Source organism: Perca fluviatilis, chromosome 3, assembly GCF_010015445.1.
Source record: "Perca fluviatilis chromosome 3, GENO_Pfluv_1.0, whole genome shotgun sequence".
In the NCBI taxonomy this organism is placed as follows: domain Eukaryota; kingdom Metazoa; phylum Chordata; class Actinopteri; order Perciformes; family Percidae; genus Perca; species Perca fluviatilis.
In genome coordinates, this window is record NC_053114.1 from 5,149,406 (window position 1) to 5,170,912 (window position 21,507).

The window sequence follows — 21,507 nt, forward strand, 5'->3', positions numbered from 1 at the left end:
TCACTGTTCAAGAGGAAATTAATACTGTAACATTAGCTCTTTAACTTTTGGAGAAATTTAAATTCACTTCATTCCTTTCAAGCTGGTGCGAGCCGCTCATTAATCTCCGCATTGCGTTTGCACAATGCCGCCTCGACCGGCTCGGTAAGCAACTCCATTGTGTCACTCACGTTGCATTAGGATGAAGGGGGTGCTTCGCCCATCATCTGTGAATTTCTCAGGCGTTGTCACCGGAGCACAGAGAGGGATCTTTAACCGCTGCAAAAAGCCATGTTGCGGATGTAATCAGGATGTCACAGTGGGGCTAGTGTGATTAGGTTATAGCAATGATTTAAAGGCCACATATTGGGGATGCATCAAGCTCTTTTTCTCCAGACTACGCTAAAGCTGTGCTTAGATAGGCGCACGGCCAGAGACGCATTCCTATCCAAAATGACAACATCCTTGCCAACTTTTCCCACTTTTGCTTCAAGGTGAAGAGGCCTCGAGATGAAGCCGTTTTATTTGATTTGTTTGTGTTTCTGAGATATGAATGGATAAATGTCAAATGTACTGTGTGGATGAAATTACATGGACCTACTTGTCTGTGTGTGTTTTGCCAAATGAGTAAACGCCAGGCCTAGGTCGAGGCCTCCGCTTCCTCCATGATGAAATATGGCCCTCATGGGTGTCCTTACTGTACGACTCAAAGCAGACATAACTCAGGTCTTTCACCACCAGATAACAGATGCCCCTGAAAACCACCACTATCCCCAGCTACTGGAGGGAAGCTGGGAGATGGCCCGGCTGTGACCTGGATGCGCTATTTCCTAATTATGTGACTATACACCAGACGTGTTACTGTAGCACGTAACCCTTTAAAAGCTATTCCTCTAATTCCTTTGCAGATCTGAGGTACACTGTGTTCCTCGTATTATTAAGGGAAGCAAAAGGGAGGGGGGTTACAGTACGGGTGGTCTCTTTTTCTGCCTTTGAAGTGCATGGACATGGGAGAAAAAAAAAGGCAAGTGAGACAGAGAAGGAGAATAAGAAGAAAAGCAAGGATTGATTTTTCAGCGTTTTAGCCTCTGCTTCTCTGCTGGCACTCGAGGATTACTTCGATGTGAGGCGAAGAAACTAACAAAAAGGTCAGGACGGTGGGACTCAGCTTTTCAGGAACATCAAGAGCAAGAGGGTGTACATTTTTGACTGATGGGGGAATTACTCTAAATGACCATTTCTTAGTTGTAGTTGTGGTCACAAAATAGTGTTCTATTGTAAAGTCTTTAGTTTTTTTTTCTGAAAAGACCATGTGCTTATTTGACTTAGTTATATATGACATCACTCTAGTGTTGGAATGTAACTAAGTACATTTACTCAAGTACTCTACTTAAGTGCAAATGTTGAGCTACTTGTACTTTACTTGTGTCTTTTCTTTTCATGCCTCTTTCTACTTCTACTCCGCTACATTTCACAGAGAAATATTGTTCTTTTTACTCCACTACATTCATCTGGCAGCTTTAGTTACTTTACAGATTAGGATTTTTGCACACAAAACACATGTAGTTTAAAAAATCTGATGTTTTATTATAAATGAAACTACAATATAACGGCCTACAAGTCCAGCTGAGATTATGAGACCATTAGACACACAACTGTCTGGATCCTTTCCACTTTCTAAAATGGGAGGATTTTTCTGCATCGAGGACTTTTACTTTGAATACTTGAAGTACATTTCCCTGATAATACTTACATACTTTGACTTTTTTAAGTAACATTTCCAATGCAGGACTTTTACTTGTAACGGAGTAATTTTACTGTGTGGTATTAGTACTTTTTCTTAAGTAAAGGACCTGAATACTTCCTCCACCCCTGCATCACTCACTGTGATATGAGTGCACAACAGAAAACAGTTGAGAGGTTTCTTCAAGGTTTCTATGTTTTTGGCAATTAATAAAGCCTTTTCCTTTTACGTTACAGATATCCGGGGAAACTTTCATCCAGGTGATCTGTGTAACCTGTAGGCGAGGATCTTATAATGCCTTGCTCAAGGATGCTCTGACTGGACAAACGGTGGTTACTGTGTTCCGTTTCGGCACCTCTAATAACGTGAAACCCCTGCAGTTATCAGTCGAAATTCTCTCCGCAAACACATTAACCCTTGTGTGGTCTTCGGGTCAAATTTGACCCGTTTTCTAAATGTCTATATCAGAAATATGGGTTTCTTTGTTTCTACCTAATTGTAATGACCCATTGCAAGTACGACAAAAGATCGGATCTCTACTTTCATTGAATTTTGGGTGTTCTGTTCAATTTTTAATTAAGTTGGTGTTAGTGGTGTTCATATGGTAGTGAAAGGAAGTGTAAAAAGGGGCCAAAAACAGTGAAAAAAGCACCAAAAGGGTTGAAAAAAGAGACAAAAATTTCAGAAAAAAGTGAAAATGTTCAGTTTTGACCCGGGAGGATGACAAGTGCATGGTCCAATGGAAGACAACACGAGGGTTAATGTTTGATTAATCACATAAGTTAATTATGAAGCACAAATGCCAGTCTTTGTGTTGCTTCTTCTCTCTGTTATATATGTTTTGTAAATGGCATATCTAGGACGGAAAGTAAGGGTGGGTTGGATGGCCACGATCTTTCCTTAACTTTAACCATATCCGGTCGCAGAAAGCAAAAAACTTAAAACAACATTAGCCAAGGTCCAATATTGACATGCTTTTCTGGTGATAGTGTTTTTAATTAACAATACTTTTAATTTCAATTAATCATTCAAATCATAGATTAATGGAAAATACATATAATCTGCAGAAGAGCTGAAAAGATTATTGGATTAGTTGTCTATTTCATTAATCGCCAACTATTTCAAAATTCTCTGATTCCAGCTTGTTAAATGTGAATATTGTTCTAGTTTCTTCTCTCCTCTGTGACAGTACACTGAACATCTTTGAGTTGTGGACAAAACAAGACATTTGGGGACGTCATCTTGGGCTTTTAAAGACAAAACGTAGTAACAAATTGATTAATTGAGAAAATAATCAACAGATTTATCCACAATGAAAATAATTGTTAGTTTCAGCCCTAATCTGGACTAACTATTCTCCAGCAATAAGATGGCAAAGTGTCCAAATATCACAATTCACCCATTCCAGATTGGAAATACTACCCTGTGGGAAAAAAAAATCTGCAGAAAAAACGGATAATGTCCTGGCAGAAAATTACCAGTACCTTTTCGCTTAACCCTCCTGTTGTCCTGGGGTCAAAGTTGACCCATTTTCAAAGTTTCTATATCAGAAAATTTGGGTTTCTTTCAAGCAAATTGCTTATCAAAATGATAATGCCTTATTCTGACTTAACTTTGACAGTCTGTGATTATCCATTAACATCCTCTGATCTTAAATATTAGTCAAGTATTTTTCATACTTTCTGCTTTTTTAACTCAAAAGTTAGATATAATTTCATATAGAAAAGAGGTTTATTGACTGAAATGAGTGTAAAAATAGTGGTAATAAACTGTTGTCAGTGTATACTGTTGGTAGTAAGGAAAAAAAGCGCAGAAAATGTTGAAAAATGCTACAAAAAAAGTTGAGAATAAAAAGAAAAACATCGAAAAGACAAAAACATTTTTAAAAAGCGGCAAAATAATTGACAAAAAAAGAGTTAATTTTCTATTTTGAGCCAGAAGGACAATTTCTTTTAATCCAAGAAGGGAAAAAATCTGTAGATTTACAGTATATCCTCTGTACCTATAAACGGACATTTCTGTTAATCCAAAAATCTAATTACGGAAAACACCTGTGAAAATTCATAATGGAACATTTCCTTCAAATTGACAAAGTATATTAGGCTGTATTTCTACTGGCTTTTCTAACAGTGTAACTCCCTGTGAGATGAACTGAGAGGCTGCGGCGGGGCCCAGCAGCCAGGAGCAGGCGTCCTTGTTGTAAGGTGACCTGTGCATGGTCTAATTGTGACTTTAGCCTGGATAGTCAGTGGGGCGTTTGTACCTTGCAGAGGGTTAGATCTCTGGCTACCGTCCACCGTCCACATCATTACTCTGACTGCAGCCTTAACCTCCCAGCAACAAGCAGAAGGGCCCGGAAGCCCTGCTTGGTGAGATGTATGGGCAGAGAGAGAACGCAGCTCAGAGGGGTTAGGACGCTTGACTGGAAAATAAAGCTAAATCTATTAGGCACATCATCTCACGCATATCCCTAAACTGTGGACAGGCCGGCTTTGTTTTGGCTTCAAAGTTATTGAGAGTTAGCGAGTGTGAAATTGCCCTCGGAGTGATGTCATTGGAGGACACTGAACCCTTGTTGTGTTAATTGGAGCTCAATGCAACGAGTATGAAAAAAAACAAAACAGAATAATAACGGCCTTAAGCCTCGATGAGGGACCCTGTTAGGAAACGCATGTTCCTAGCCGTGAGTAGTTTCATTTATTTGTATTTATGTCCAGTTGAATAACGTGCATTTACAATCGAACGTCTGATAAGACCGCACGGAAAAAGATCTCTGGGATTACATCTCGTGGACTAAACAGGATTATGATTTAGGTGAGAAAAAAAGATTTAATGATAAAAAAAGAGGATTTTTTTTTTTTGGCCCCCTTTTTTTTCCCCCACCACCCAAAACCGGGAAAGGCCACCTTTTGGGTGGTTTGTACTGTAAGAAGGTGTCTCTTTCTTTCTTCATTTTTTAATTCAATATCTAGAAATATACCTTAAAGCAGGGGTCTTCAATGTTTTTTAAGCCAAGGACCCCCCTAACTGAAAGAGAGATGGAACAGGGACCCCCTGCTACATAGAAAATTAAGTTGCATATTTAACTGGGCCTACAATAACATGTAGGGCGGCCTAAAGCCTTCATACCTTTGTTTGCATAGGCATATTAAAATAGCCTAATAATTGTTGGCATGATTTTATAAATCATGTTTTAATGTTAAACATACATGTGGCACAATGAATCCTTAAAATGAACTGTATCTGTGGATGGCTACCTTAGTGACTATCTTGCCTATAGGCCAGTATGCCTATTATCAGTTGAGATTTATACTGTATTTGCTAATAATATGTTGGATTCATGTTAGGACTTTTTTAATTTTTGAAAAAAACTTAAAAATAATTTGGAGGCCCCCCTGCATTGACTCTGAGGACCCCCTAGAGGTCCTGGACCCCCTGTTGAAGACCCCTGCCTTAAAGTATTACTTTTTTTCGTCTGGGCCTTTGAAAAATTCCGGACAAAGGGCTTCCCAGAGACAAGTAATGCAGTATCAATTACAAAACCAACACGCAATCAATTCATCTGCATCACATCCATCATATTTTAGAGGCAGATTGACTCCAATATCTGATTAGGCCAATATTCATAAACCAATATGTCAGTCTAAGCCCAGAAGGGAATGTCAGTATATGTAGGAAAGTGAATGTTGCATGAAGTACAATAAATGTTTCATCGCTGGAGAGAAATGCACTCCATGCCTGCACTTGGCTGTTTTTTTTAAAATATATACTGACCTGTGTGTATCCGCAGATGGACTTTGAGATGATGGGAGGTGCGGAAGGTCTTGCCACAGTAGGGACAATCCTTGGAGGACGAGCCCACGCTGCGTTCCCGATGCTGGGACAGAGACGGCTGGATGCTCCCCGCTGCCTTCCCCAAGTCCTCCCCAACATCTGGAGCACGCACACAGAGACGAGACAAGGAGGGAGAGACAAATGGAAAGGTGTGTTGAGTGCCACTTCAAACCAGCCCTCCACACATCACAACACGTTTTTTTTTCCCCCTTCTACTTCTTCTTCTTCTTCTTCTTTCCCCTCTGTGTGTCAGCCATTGTACCTCGTTTCCCTTTGCGCGAATGTGCGAACGCCACACAAAGTCGAGCGCGTCAAACGGGGCTCACGGGCCGCGCTATTTTTCCCCTTCCGTGACAGAACGCTGACAGCTCATAAGCTTTTCAGTTCCTTTAGAAACACCATAGTCCTGAGATACACCCACCACCCCCCTAGCCCCCACCTCAACTCAAACACACACACACACACACACACCCCTCGACACCACCACCTGCGCCACCACCGCCTCCTCCTCTCCGTTCTCCTCCTGCCTTTTTCTTTTTTTATCCCTGCTATCATCATCATTCCTATTAAGCATACGCCGGATGGCGGTGAAAATTAACAATGCAAAATAAGACAGAAAGAAAGCAAGAGGGAAAAAAGAAGAAGAAAAAAAGAAGCAAAGTGAGGGAGATTTGGGCTGTGTCAGCATCGTAGGATCTCCTCGCATCTCTTCCCCGCGACCCGATTTTGACAGGTAGCTGTCAGAGATATGATAGGGTGATAACGGTTTTGACCCAGCCCCTCCGCCACCTCCCCTCCTCCCTGCCCCCGCGCACACAAAAAAAAACGATGATGCACAGTTTAGTGCAACAGCAGTCTGTTATCAACACAATCACCCTCCGAATATGAATTTCGAAAGATGAGTGACGACAACCTGGGAATGTGTTGACAGCAGCATAATCGGAGGTGAGGGTGCCATCATCAGATTGTGCACGGTGGCCGCGTCGTTGCGATTGGTTAGGAGCCTGTGATGTGCTGACATAAGTTAAAAAAAAAAAAAGAAAAGGAAAGAAAGTTGAAAGAAACAAAAAAAGGAGTACACAACAGATGCTCGCAACGTCTCGTATTCTTGAAGCTGTTAAATTAAAAATATCTGTACCAGTTCAAACAGCGTTTGGGTTTGATTCGTTGAGGTTCAACATCAAGCCGCACAGCGCGGAACTGTCACGACAGATTTACGGATTTCACAGCAAAGGCAAAATTCATAGGAGAATATTTCTTTTTTTCATTTTGGTGCTTTATTATTTTTTTTTTTGGGTGCACGCTGCCGTATGCGATTCAACATTTCTTCATCCGGAATGTGTAGGGAGAGTTAGTGGCCAGTGCAGGAAGTCAGGAACTTTGTGCTCATGAGCAGACCCAAACGGAATGTGCAGATATATATATATATATATATATATTTTTTTTTTTACAAATTTTCAGCGGTGATCCAGAATAAAACATTAGCTGAATTTAGAGGACTGCTTTTCTGCTTGGGGTGGAGATGTGCAATGGCATAGGTGCACATTATATCCTGGGGGTCGTCCCCCTTCAAACGTTTAGCGACAAACACTAATGGCATTTTTTCCATTACATGGTACCTGCTCGACGGGCCTAATATCAAAATTAGGCCCTATGTTCTTACAGTTCACACATTTCTAAGATTTTTCTTCTAAAATTAGGCCCTATGTTCCTATTCTTCTGTTTTTCATAAATTTGTATCAGATTGTATCCCCCTTTCTCCCATTTTGGTAGCCAATTACACCCAACCTATTATCCAGTAGCAATGGACTACAGATGGAATGCAGCTTTTAGCTAAATCTGGTGCGCCCATCTCTTTGTTTATTGCAAACATTTAATGTAAGAGCACATTGTCCTTTTACGGTACATAAACAAACTAAACTAAGTAGCACAGAGGCCTCGCAATGACTAGCTTCTGGTCAACGTGAGACCTAATTTTGAAAATGTCTGAGAAATGTGGGAACATAGGACTGTGGGAACATAGGGCCTAATTTTAAGAAAAATCTTAGAACTGTGGGAACATAGGGCCTAATTTTAAGAAAAATCTTAGAACTGTGGGAACATAGGGCCTAATTTTAAGAAAAATCTTAGAAATGTACGAACATAGAGCTGTGGGAACATAGGGCTGACCCCTGCTTGACTCACCTCGACTCGACTTTTTTGGTTTTCCATTATGAAAAAAAGTCCCTGGTGCCTGCCAACAGGTACTTTTTTTAATATCACCTCCGTTGAAGTTCTAAGCGAGCTGAGGCGATACCAAAAGGTGACGAGAAAACCTGCAGACTACTGATTGGTCGGGGAGAATCGTCTCTAGTCACTAATCACAACGTCATCATTGCTAGCGACAGACGGGGGGGGGGGGGGTGTCCTGAACAAACCCGCCATTTTGAAATAGTTTAGCCAGCGGTGTGTTTTTTTTGCTGCCTCCAGCTTCTTTTGAAACTAAATGTGTCTTCTGGCTGTGGCAACAACAACAACACACCTTCGACGTTCTGTGTGTGTGTGTGTGTCGCGTTAGGTCACGGCAGTTTCCTGCGGCGTCGCTATGACGACCAGCCACTCTCGCCCCACGCATGAGGCGGTACTAAATCTGCAATGGAAAATGGAGGGCGGGGAAACACGGGCGAGTCGAGTCGAGCTGGTAGCAGTGGGGAAGCGCCAGAAATGTCCTGCATTCTGGTGAATTTTTATGAAAATATTTATAATTTTTCTGCATCAAGTTACGGTGCAAATGTCTATTCATGTAAAGAAAATAATTATTCACCTGTATTGTTCAAAACTTTCGGCATATTTAAAACATCACACGTGCTTCGGGATTACATTTTTTTTAGGAATCTTGTACATCTCAACAACATATCTGTCAGAGAATGAGACCTTGTTGAAGCCAGAAGCCCCGAAGTTTAAATCTACGTAAATATGTCTTTTATTTTTCACTCTCCCGATGTAGCACAATGTTTTCCGTACATGTTTTGAGCCCCCTGAACGGTTATTTTGACCTCTTTTTGGGGAGTGGGTTGTGTTTCATATTTTTTGAGGCGGACAAATCTACCTCTTCTCCCAAATCTACGCACAGGGAGATGTGTTAACATTCTGAATTCATTTTTATTTGTAGAAAATCTACGAAAAATCCTGCAAAATTCTGCGTGGGCAGATTCCGTGCGCTCAATGGTGTTTTAAGCCCCCAACGTCGACTTCAAGGCACCTAACCATTGCCTAATCCTAGTGCCTTCCAGGCAGCGCCGCCTGCAAGACGACGTTGGGGACTTAAAACACCAAACACCATTCCGTGTGGCCCTGCCCATGAGCAGCAGGGACACTGAGGTTAAAGGAAATAAAGGTACAGACAAAACCAGTCCGAGTCTGTGGCCTGGCCTCCCATGGTAAAAAAAAAAATAGCATGTCAGTACGTGCGTGACCCCAAGAAGCACAAATACGGTTCAAAATGTTATTTCTTTTTTAATCTGGCACATGATTTGGTATGTGGGCAAGGAGGAGGGGAAGGGAGCCCGAAAGAAAGAATCCAAATCGAGGCAACCCGCTTAAGGCAACCGCGGCAGCACAATAAGGAACATTTTTTATTTATTTATTTTTAACATTAGCCTAATCTTTTCTTTTCTGTCGCTTTCCCCACCACCATTCCACCCCTCCTCTGTCGGGTAGGGGGGGGGGAGTCAAATAAGGTTTACAGAATGGAAAGACCCGAGTCAGCAAGTCCTCTTCCACACTGACACTAAACACACAACTCCATTCAGCAACACTGCTATCAGGCTGAAGGCTATTTATCACAACTGAAAGTGAAAGGCGACCTAAATGTAAGTCTGTGACAATACGCAGATACTAAATACCAGCTGCTTCTACTTGGGCTTGGCAACAGTGCGGTTTAATTCTGTGTACTAGCGGGGGGAAAGAAGCTAGAGACAGTTCGGTTTTTTCTTTTAATTTTTTTTAAAGCAGATGTTAAACTGTGGGTCTCTGTTTAAAATGATCTTGCTTTCCACATCGTTTTAAACAACATGTGATATTACACAGAGATTGGGAGATAAGTGGGGGGGGGGGGAAAGAGGAGGAGTGGCGGAAGACAAAAACAAGTCCTATACAGAGGAGGCATTCAACAAGGTTGCCCATTATTTCCACTTGTATAGCGGACAGAGGGCTGGCCCTCCCGAAATTCAATTAAATGACAAGTAATAAAATTTTGTTGGGTTGTTAAAATGGAAAATTGAAAACAGCACTGTGTTTCATTCAATCTACCTAATGTACATCCACTTAAAAATTGCAACGTTTTCAAGGAAATTCTGGACATCGTGACAAATATTGTGACCTTCATGATACAGTTTACACCAAACACAAATTGTGTGTGTATTATTGCAGGTGAACATATCATTTCCTGCATAATTTCAGTACTGTGTGAACACATCACGAGAAAAGGCCCCCACACAGTATCCTTTTGCATTTTAATTTGAATGCGCTGTGTGGACAGAAAAGAAATAAATAAAAGCGACTACAATTCCCCCCGGTGCTCGGTCCAGGACTGCACCATACTGTAGCCATAGTCGCCTCCTCATAAACATATTTCGAGCGGTCTACTGTACAGATCCCCTTTTGGCAAAGATTCCCCAGATCGTGTAGCAGACAGTAGCCCACCTGCCCACCCCAGATGGGGCTAAAAAAAAAAAATTAAAAAAAATCCAAAACACAGATTAGAAGCAGGACAAACACCACACCACAGTTCCAAACACACACACACACACACACACACACACACACACAAGCTCAACAAGCTCGGCATGTCTGTCTCTCTCTGTCACGCACATTCACACACACACGGACGCCTCCTTGTGTGTCGGGGTTAATAGTGCTCCTGTAAGAGGAAGACACATTACTGAGAGGATGAGAGTGTGCTCTCCTGGCATATAACAGCCCTTCAATAATAAATGGGCTTTACACGTTCACCCCCCACACACACACACACACACGCATACACACACTCACACATGTGCACGCACACACACACACACACTACAAAGAAAGGTAAAACAGAACTTTGGGTGTGCTTCCTCACTCTTTGTGCCAGTGTGTAATGTGAGCGGGGGAACCAGAGGTACGCACAACACGCGCAGCGTTGGAAGAAGTATTGAGATCCTTTTACTTAAGTAAAAGTATGTAAGTACTAGGGCCGGGCGATAGGGGAGAAATTCAGATATCACGATGATATTCTTGACCAAATTACCTCGATCATCGATATTGCGGCGATATTCTAGGGTTGACTATTGGCGCTCTAACAAAATATCTTCACACTTAGATTTTAGATGAATAATCATCTGTAATGAGGACATAATGTCTAAGTGGGGAAAAGTAAAATAATAGAACAGTTACAAAAGTCTGGTGAGTTTAAAACCAGGAAAAGACAACACTTGCGTCACATCACGATATTACGATATCCAAAATCTAAGACGGTATCTAGTCCCATATCACGATATCGATATAATATTGACATATTGCCCAGCCCTAGTAAGTACCGTCAGGAAAACGTACTTAAAAGTATAAAAAGTGAAAAAATCCGCACATTTTAGAAACGATCAAAGCAGTTCCGTCAGTCGATGTAAACTAAACTACTCCCACGAGGCGAAATTCACGTGGTCTTACACACCTCCTTAAAAGAAAAAGAAACCCCCGACACTTTAAAATATGGTCAGTATGCACAGTACAATATACATAAAACACAACCAACAATAAAAATAGTATCTAAAGTGCAATATTTGCAGCGATAAAAGAGAAGTTAAAGTGCCAACTGAGTGTTTAATGGTCTAATCAATTCAGCAGGACTCGTAGGCCGTTATATTGTGGTGCTAGTTCAATTTGTAATAAAAAATCGTATTTTATAAACCGCAACGCGCGTTGTGTGCAGACATCCTAATTGGTGAAGTAACTAAAGCTGTCAGATGAACGCAGTGGAGTTAAAAATACACAATTTCTCTCGGAAACGTAGCGGAGTAGAAGGGGAAAGCGGCGCGCCTCAACTTTTGTGCTTAAAGTGCAGCGCCTGAGTAAATGTAATGTAAGTTACATTCCCCCACGTCATTCTCCGGGCAGCCCAGTAAAGCCGGCCGTCCTGCACGCTTGTCTTTAATCAGTCGACTGATCCGCAGCTTTTTTAATGCGACTGTTCCAATTACTGTAAAAGTCATACTGCTCCATATAACCACAAATATTGACACTTTATTGCACAACACATTTATGACATTTTGAAGGTCACCCCGTATATTAGGCATCACGGTACACAGCTGGGGGTGTGATGTTGGGTGAGTGTGTGGGGGGGGCTCTCAATCGCTTGTTGACACCCGGCCCATAACTATCCTCCGAGTATTGATTTTCCTTTCCACATCGTCCATCTTTTTTTTTCCTTTTCTTTTTTATGCAAAAGAAGATTCTCTGTTGGAGACGTGACATTAAAGTGATTGTCACAGGTGAGCCTGTGGCTTTTTTTTTTTTAATAGAGCAGCCTGTAAAGGCCAGCTACTATTACTCCCTTCACTTTTGCTCGCGCTGTTATGCATTTAGGAAGGCCTGACATTTTCGTTTTCAGAATCTTGAAATTTCACCGTTTTCACATGTTGCCGAATTGCTAGAATTACACGAAGTGGCACCAGGCCATAATTTAAGCACACTAAAAAGCATACTAATAAAGATTGTACAGGGTGGGAACGGTTTGCTTCTTACCCATGCAACGGCCAATAAAATCCTGGCTCTATCGATGCCTCAAACTTTCTACGAAAAAAACATATTGAAATTACAGTACAATCACTACACGTTTCAAGTGCATTTTTTTTTTCTGTAACTGTTGCAGAGGAGAATCTATAATGATATGGCAGGGGAAAAAAAACAACAACAATGTCTATAATTATTTGATATTTAATTCAACATCAGTATTACCAAGCCAGTGCTTCTCCCTCGTCTAAATTGGGTTGCGAGCGTCAAAGGCCGCGGGCTGTGTTGACATGTTTTCCTCCGGCTAAAACCAGCCATTAATCCCCACAAAAGATCGTCATTTATATCAATTATTTCAAAAAGAGAAACATTTTAATTAAACGTTCAAGCCACCACTGCCCAAATTCTCTCGTCAAACTCAAACATTCAAACACGTTCTACGAAGCCCTCACTCGCCTCTACCCCGAACGTTAAAATAAAAAAAAACTCAGAAGTGGGACTGTGCTAGTACAAGAACATGACAGAGAGAGAGGGTGGGGAAAAAAAAAGAAAGAGAAAGCCATGTATAATTCAGCTGTATCTGATCTGAGACCAGCTCCTCTCCCCTCTGCCTTTACTGGTGTCAGGGCGGCGTAATGGAACATGCCAGAACAAAGGCTCTGAGATCAGATTGGAGCAGAGTTGAGCAGGCCATCTGGGAGGCAGGCTGAGTATCAGTCACTCTGCCTGCTGTCTGCTGCACTCACACTCCCCTCTGACTAACTGTGTGCGAGAGTGCAACTGTGTGTGTGTGTGTGTGTGTGTGTGTGTGTGTGTGTGTCTGTGTGTGTGAGACACCTCACTCCCATCCGACAGCACGTCACCAGGATCTTGCAACGATGCGACGCCACCGCGGGGATACGCCACCAGGGCTGCCTCCACAACTGACTGACAAATATATAAATTGATAAGGATCTTGTGTGTGTGTGTGTGTGTGTGTGTGTGTGTGTGTGTGTGTGTGTGTGTGTGTGTGTGTGTGTGTGTGGGTACCCCTGGGATAGGGCACGCTGCCTCTACTCCTTTACAGCGACCACACCCAGTTCCCATTAACGGAGGAGAAAAAAAATAAAAAAAATAAATAAAAAAGGCAACAATAATCATCAACAACAACAACAGCAAAAAAATAAAACAGCAATGCCAATGACTGTGTGTGTGTGTGCATATATATGGTGTCAGTGGGGGGAAGGGGGAGGTGGTTGCCAGTTCCTTAATGGTCTTCTTTCAATCACACTTTGCACTCTAAACGTTCTGCGGTTTTGATTAGTATGATATCACTTTCAGGAAATAAAACTAGGGGGGGTGGGGGGGTGGGGGGGAGCACACATCAGTCATAAAAACACAAGATGTTTTTTTTTTTTTTTGCTTTCGCCCGGCCATTATTCTATCGGCCACGTGGCGCCGTCGAAGCTCGCTACGTTCCCCACCCGTAGCCAAATAACTGATTGGGGGGAGGAGGAAGAGGGTGAGTGTGTGTGTGTGTGTGTGTGTGTGTGTGTGTGTGTGTGTGTGTGTGTGGTGGTGGTGGTGGGGGGAGGCGTGATTGACGGAAACAGTTTGAAAAGGGGAAAGATATTAAGAGAGATTGGGTGAGAGGTAGGGAGGGAGGGAGGGAGGGAGGGGAGAGGGAGAAAGAGTAAAATGTGATGACATCATTTGAAAGGCATTAGGCTTTTAAAAATGCGCCCGGGGGGACTTGATTTCCTTACACCAGAGCAACACAACACCATCCGGCCTGATGCTCGCTTGCTCTCTCCCTCTCTCTCTCTCCCTCTCTCATACACACCTCCTAACACCCCCTTCGCCTCTCGTTCTTTTTTTTTTTTTTTTTTTTTTTTTTTTTTCTGATTTGGACCACTGCCATCTTTGTGAGCGTCTGGTTCATGCAAGTTAATCAATTTGAGGTTTAGTTACACTGCTGATGCTAGCATTCCAGCCACCGCTAGAACGCAATCGGAACTCGCAGGATTTATTAACCAAACACCAATTATCATTAAACACCACTGCATTATCCCCCCCTTCCTTTTACTACCTGACAAGGACTACTTAATGAAATTTTAGATTAAAGTTATTTGGTGCATGATTTATGGGGGCCCTCTCTCAGTTGCAGATGCTTTTTGGTTGTTGTTTTTAATTTTTTTTTTCATCCAAAAAATTCCAAGGCAGTACACACCAGAGATCTGAGGAATCTCGAAGGTATTACAACAACCAGGTCTGTAGACCAAAAAGAAGAAGAAGAAGATCAAGAAGAAAAGAGGGAAGGTGGTGGGGGGGCAGGGGGGGAGAAAAAAAGAAGAAGCAACTGTGATCCAAATTATACACAGCATCCTCACCTCAGACTTGATGTTTTACTAACTGACCCTTATCGAGCAACAGGAATAACACCAAAGACAAATTCAATTGTAAGGATTCCAAAAAAAAAAAGAAATAATAAAATGAACAACAATAATGAATAAAAATAAAAATAAAGGAACTGCGAGTTGTTGTTTACCCCGCTCAGTGTTTGCGAGATGAAAACAGCGGCAGAATGTGTTACGTATAAGGCGGTGGGGTAAACAGGGGCACCAGATGTTCTTTGATGTTAATAATGGCATTTATTATTAATATTAATTAGATCGTATTCAGCAATACATTTGGGCCATTTCCAAGTCAATTAAGCAAAATGGCATTCGGGAGGATGTTGAAACGACATTTTAAGGCAGGTGTTCAGCGCTCCCCTATTAAAAACATTTTCGCAGCTCCTGAAAAACAGCCCATTCTCGGGCCGATTTTTCATTTATTTCCTCTTTTGTTTACCCTTCCTCGGTATCCCTCTCTCCTGTCGGTGAGCGCCACAGTTGTGACCGTATCTGAGAAAAATAAATAAATAAATAAAAAAAACATATTGGAGGATTGGTTCTAGATTTAGCGCGCATTATCTAATTAAAAAATGTACAGTATGTGCTGATTGGGATAATGCACACATGTCAACCCAGACTGCAGGGGTGGCAGAGGTGGGGGGGGGCGGGGGGGGCTTAATCCAGATATGAAATCATGATTGTGACCGTCGTGATGATAATAATAATAATAATAAAAAAAAACATACTTTGAGGATTACAGGCCACGGTTTTTCCAAATGACCGCTTCGCGCCGGGGTGTGCGTTCTCGAGGAAAAACCCGACAAAGTGAACTTTTAGCGCCAAATGTTTTTTTTTTTTTTCATGTGAAAAGTCCCAACGCACCCTAGCCGATTGCGCCAACGCACCCTTATACCGGGACACGAGGTTCCTAGTGCCGTCGTTACCGGCAGATACCCAGTTCTACCAAATCTAATTAGACAACACAAGCCAGAGGCCTCACACCAGGCGGTGCCTTGTCTATATAATCTAAATAATCCCTGGCTATATGTGTAAGGATAAAAAGAAGAAAAAAAACACAGCCGTTCTAAAGCTCTATTCAGTTTAATCTAGACCTCTGAATAGGGTCCTGCCACACCTCACGGACCCAGTGTTTATGTGTGTGTGTGTGTGTGTGTGTGTGTGTGTGTGTGCGCTCATGGCTCTGCTTTTGGCAGCGAGCCCTTTTTTTTTTCCAAAGCTGGTGGAGGCAGCAGCCCTACAATGGTACATTAACAATCTGTGCGTTCATTTATCAGGGTGTGCGATTTGGACTCTGCGTTCATGGCGCGCTGCACTTTTCATGGCTGAAAATTAATGAACAAGCCTCCCCTCGCAACAAACACGCACCTGTGCTGCAGCGATGGTAATCACAAACATTTATATTTATTAGTGAACGCCGGCACTAAAAGTGGAGTTGTGGAGGAGGAACAAAAAAAAAAGAAGAAGAGGATGAGGGGAAAACAGGAGGAGGAGGAGGAGGAAAGACGGTTCTCCTTTTCAACCTGGGTAATGAAAGGATAGCGGTTTTCGTTGTGCAGAATTGTGTTAAAAAGCTATTTGTTTGGAGCACTTTCTTGAATGAAAAGGGGTGTGGGAGTGCAGGATATCCATTCAGGGAGTGTGATCTTCACGCTGGGAAGATTATTTCTCCAAAATCGGGTGAAGGGCAACGCCGCAAAAAAAAAAAAAAACACACACCTTGTGTGCTTATTCTAAATGTACAGCCTATTGGCCGATGCCTTGAAACAAGCTGTAGAAATAATAGAATTTGGGAAGGGGCCAAACCTCAGTCGCCATCACTATGCAGGTGGAAATGAGGGACAGTGTTGACGAAAAACCTGTTTAGGATGATTTTTGTTGCCTCCTTTTTTTTTCTCTCCATTTGTCTCTTTCCACTTCTCTCTCTCTCTCTCTCTCCCCCCTCCCCCCTTCAGACTGACAGAAGGTGGCTCTCTCCCTCAGTAAAGGCTATGCCTCTGCCCAGCTAGGGGAAGAGGAATGGTGCCATAAGTTTCTCCCTGGCACCGGCCCACCTTTGTTCCCCCCCCTACACATACACACACACACACACACACACACTCAAGTCTGTTTCAGGCTTCAAAGAGCATTGGAAAAAGACATACACACACATAACCACACACACAGATACACACATACAAATGTTTGAGGGAGCACTGATGTCTCACTAACTTTATCATTCTAGCAGGGTGATCATAGCCCCGTTGAGAGGCTCTGGAAGATGCTTGAGGGTGTATGAGTGTGTGTGTATATGTATGTGTGTGTGTGTGTTTTGTGTGTGTGTGTGTGTTCGCATCTTTGTGTGTGTTGTCCACCACTGTCTGCATGTATGCATGAGAGCACAAAAGGCAGATGGGGACAGAGGTGGGTGTCTTTTAGGACATGAAGACAATTACTAATGTGTTTGTCTGTGCGTTTGTGTACACACACACACACACTTGCCAATTTGTGTGTGTGTGTGTGCTTGAGTGTGTAGTGCTATAATAATCAGGGTGTATATTCATCATGCCCCCTCTCAGTCTGTGTTGGCAGGAAGTGGTGTGGTTACCATTAGTGAAGGATGACTAGGTCGCTGTCTCTTTTACTGGGATACTGCTGGGTTTCTACGGATAGAGAAATGCAAGAAAAGCAAAGGCAAGGCAAGCGTTTAAGAAGAGTGAAAAGGTGAAAAGACACACGAAAGAAATTAAGGAAGAGGGAAAGGTGCAATGGACATCGCAGGAGGGGAGGAAAGCAAGGGGAAAGGAACGAAAGGACACAAACTAATGGAAAGGGGAATGAGATGAGAAAAGGAGGAGTAGGAAGAAATGGAAAAAAGATGATGACATGGATACAGGAGAGTGGGATATTGGGAAAGTAGAAGAAAGGATAGGGGAGAAAAGAAAGGAATGCAGACAAGTGAGAAAAGGAAGGAAGGGAAGAAAAGAAAAAGGAGGAAAGGGCATGAACCATGAAATAGAAGGAAGCAATATTAATAATACAACAAAACAACAGCACTTAACGTGAAAGAAAAGGTGTAATATGAGGAAAACGGGGGAAAATGGAGGGCGAAGAGATTATAAAAGGACGGGATGTTACTAAAAGAAAGGAAAGGAAAAGGGAACAAGCAAAGGTCACACCGCAGAATCCTCTCCGGTTATACACTGGCCACATAAAAGATGACAACCATCCTGTTGCACGGCCCCTTTAACGCTGAGTAAAGCAGAACTCCTCCCTAAGCCACCATTGATTTCCTATTCATTCCCGTGCATGCTAAATCAACAGCAAGCACAATAGGCCAATCATCAAACTCAGCTACAGTACCAGCACTTCCATCCCCACCCTCGACCCACCTGGCACTGGTCGCAGTCTATACTGTACGTGGCATCAGCGCTCTGCACACCGCAGCCATTAGTGGCGTTATTCTCCATCAATGAAAATGAATCAATTAAGCCTCATTAAGGGTGCATATTAAGGTGGAGTAATTATCGAGTGGGGAATGTACAGTGATCGATAGCTCGGGAAGCATAAATGTGCACTTAAAGACATATATTACCACAAGGGGCGATGAACACTTTTAACAAGGCCACTGTGGAGGGAGGGGAGCCAGAGTGGGTAAATCTGCTTCACGTCATGCATACATACTGTGTGCGTGTGTGTGTGTGTGTGTGTGTGTGTGTGTGTGTGTGTGTGTGTGTGTGTGTGTGTGTGTGTGTGTGCGTGTGTGCGTGTGCGTGTGCGTGTGTGTGGCGAGAGAGACATAGCCTGGTCTGGCAGTAAATCCAGAGACCAAGGACGCGTCCCGTTTTCCTCTTCTATGAACTTGTCCAGTGTCTCGGAAAATGAAATAAAAAGATTTATACTGTAGCTGCAAACATCCTGCCTGTGTGTGTGTGTGTGTGTGTGTGTGTGTGTGTGTGTGTGTGTGTGTGTGTGTGTGTGTGTGTGTGTGTGTGTGTGTGCGCGTGCGGACACCAAACGAGAGATAGAGCCACACTTTAAGAATAAATGAGAGAAAAGGCCCAGCGAGGCGAGGGGAGTTTTTAAATGCTAGGGGCCGTCACCCTCTGGCCACCCGCGTGCAAACACACACACACACATACACACACACAAACACTTGCACAAAGTGACACGCACACACACAATCCCATGCATAACGCCTATTAAAGAGCACGCTCCGTCCCAGTCGCATAATTTTAATTTGTTATGAAGGTCATTGACAGCAAGTAATAATCACCATTGGGGATCTAACAATTTGCCATTTCGGAACATTGAGGCACTGATGACTCAACTATTAATAGACTCAAGCCCCCCCACCACCCACCCCGCCCTCACCCCCCCCGCCTCTACACCCCCTGTCCTCTTAAATGACTAAAAAACGATTCCAGTATGTTTAACACTCACACATCGCCTAAAAAAGCCCATATGTCTTTATCCCATTCATCTTTTTTTTTTTTTTTTTATCTGTGGAGGGATATATGACATTTGGAGACAAATTAACGGGAAGCCTTAAAGAAGCCCGCCGAGGGAGTAGCTCCTGAAAAGAGAATTACACTGTAAGAGAAGTAAAGCGGACAGCTTTTTATTTCTCCTTTTTTGTTCCTTGCTTTTCCAGCGATGTCTTGCGCAGAGAAACCGTGCTGAGCTGATGAATTGTTAAGCATTCCCCCACACCCCCCATTTTCACATACAAACACACACAGAGACACAATGACAAGTTTCATTTTAGACCGACTCATTTATTCCTTGCTTCAGCGTCGCCCGAGCCATTCAGACATATGTGTCTGGCATTTGTCGCCAAACAAATAAGTCCGAGCTTAAGCTATTTTTATCAAGCGCGAGAGCGTTTGGTCTTTTTAAGTGATCGTCAGTGTTTGGGGCGAATAGAATGGGAGTTGGAATCCTTTATCTTTCAGAGGCTCAACAACTCAAGACTAATTACAAATTAATCTGGATCTGGATATCTGCAATGAGAGGGGCCCCAATAAGAACTTGTGGTGTGCTAAGAGGAACTATCTGTTATATATTTATAGGGGAGCTCAACGCATGGAGAGGGAGGCCGGAGATGGAGGCGGCCAAACCCGAAATAAGAGAGCAGCGCATAATTGCTTGCCTTCTATTTCCAAGCAGCCACATCAAGGCTGAGGATTGTGGATATTAATAATTGATCATTAGCTTGATAGGGCAGAGCGTGCTCAAGTTTTTAGCGGCGGAAGTTTGATGGCCGTTTCAGGTCCCTCCTCGGGGTCTCGAGCACTGTCGGTGTACTTGCGGAGAAGGTCAAGTGGGCTCATTGTTATAAATGGAGCACTATTGCCCCTAAACAAAAGGAAGTCATGGCAATATAATCTGTTGTGTATTTAATTACATTGTGTTGTTGCAATTTTTCCCCCCAAAGTTTTTCTAAGAGCCTGCGGGGGCATAAAAATCCATGAATCCAGATTGAGCATGAAATTCAGAGTGATGGACATGCAGTGCAAAGGACCAAAAAAACCCCAGCAATGTTCTCCATTATAGCTGTACTCGCTACTCACTTTCTCTTTGTGCAACGATGAGTTGCGTGTGATCAACTCAGATGTTCGGGGAAGTCCATCCATGTTACACATTTTGTAAAACGACACAAGGAAATATTTTCGACTTGGAATTGTTCACTAATACCATGAAGCCTAATGCGCAGTGACGAGTCTACAGCCATCAGCTTGCTGCCCTTCATAATTCATGTACCGTGGTTAAACTTAGGCCTAATCCACACGTACACAGTTTTCCCCTCCTTCATTCATTCAAAAAAATCTCATCCACACAAGCACTGATCTCTGACAAATCTCTATTTAAATGAAAATGCAAAAACACATTCATGCGCTGTCAAACCAACAGGCGGCAATATATTCCTAACCCTAAAGCCATGTTGGCCAGTCAAGCAAAGAAGAAGAAGATGTTTGCCCATCAGAAGCCTGAAGAAAAGCTATTACCGGCAGGCTACATGGCTGCAATGGCATATTGATTGCTCCGTAGCGCATTCGGACATCTCTGTTCCTTAATATAGTGGAAAAGTAACTGTACACGTATGTGTAAACGTGTAAAAAAAAAAAAAAATCCTGTTAGCTGTTAGAAACAGCACTATTTCAGGCACGCCCGCGAATGCATCTGTTGCCTCACAAAGGAGATAACGGCGCACCCGCATAAACTTGTTTTTGATAAGTATAGATATAAAAATCTACGATCGTTTCCAAGAGTTTCATCCTTTGCAGTGCTTTTGGGAAACTAGGCCCTGTTTGTGTTCCTTGCAACTGCCATTGATCAAGACTAAGCAGAAATCTGATAGAGAGAAAGCATGTCTCCACGCAGAATAGCCTCAGCAGACAATCGTTCATACAAGTCTTCCAAGTCTTGATTGGAAAAACACTTGCTCCCGTACGTGCACTGGGTGCAACAAGCGAAAGCCACTTGGCTACACCGAAAGAAGCGAATTCAAACACTCGATCACTAACTCCTGGAGCACACTGAACATCTGACTTGGGGACTGTGGCGGGTGCTCCAGTAGTTAACTTCCTGTTGAGGAAATGGGCTTTGATTTGCTGCCTGGTAGCCGGGGTATGTCACTCTCTATTACTCACTCCGTCTCTACAGCTAGTGTACTCTGTACTCCCCCCCCCCGGTCCCATGGTAGGGAACCTCTGGGCACCTCGACTGTCGTTTAACTGCTTGTGGCACGAGGCAGCTGAGGAAATGGGTCATTAAATCCAACGAGCTGGGGCGAGCTCCCCCAGTGCCCCAGATCTGTTTCCAATCAGA

General features: G+C 42.9%; 1 protein-coding gene across 8 annotated transcripts in view; it reads right to left on the reverse strand.

Annotated features, from left to right (window-relative positions):
- The window catches only part of znf536 (zinc finger protein 536), a 285,675-nt gene that overhangs the window by 90,872 nt on the left and 173,296 nt on the right, over positions 1 to 21,507 (reverse strand). For all 8 annotated transcript variants that reach the window (XM_039794578.1, XM_039794577.1, XM_039794573.1 and 5 more), the window contains one exon: positions 5,498 to 5,656. In XM_039794578.1, the coding sequence (XP_039650512.1) occupies positions 5,498 to 5,656 (159 nt within the window). The remainder of the gene's footprint in view (positions 1 to 5,497; positions 5,657 to 21,507) is intronic.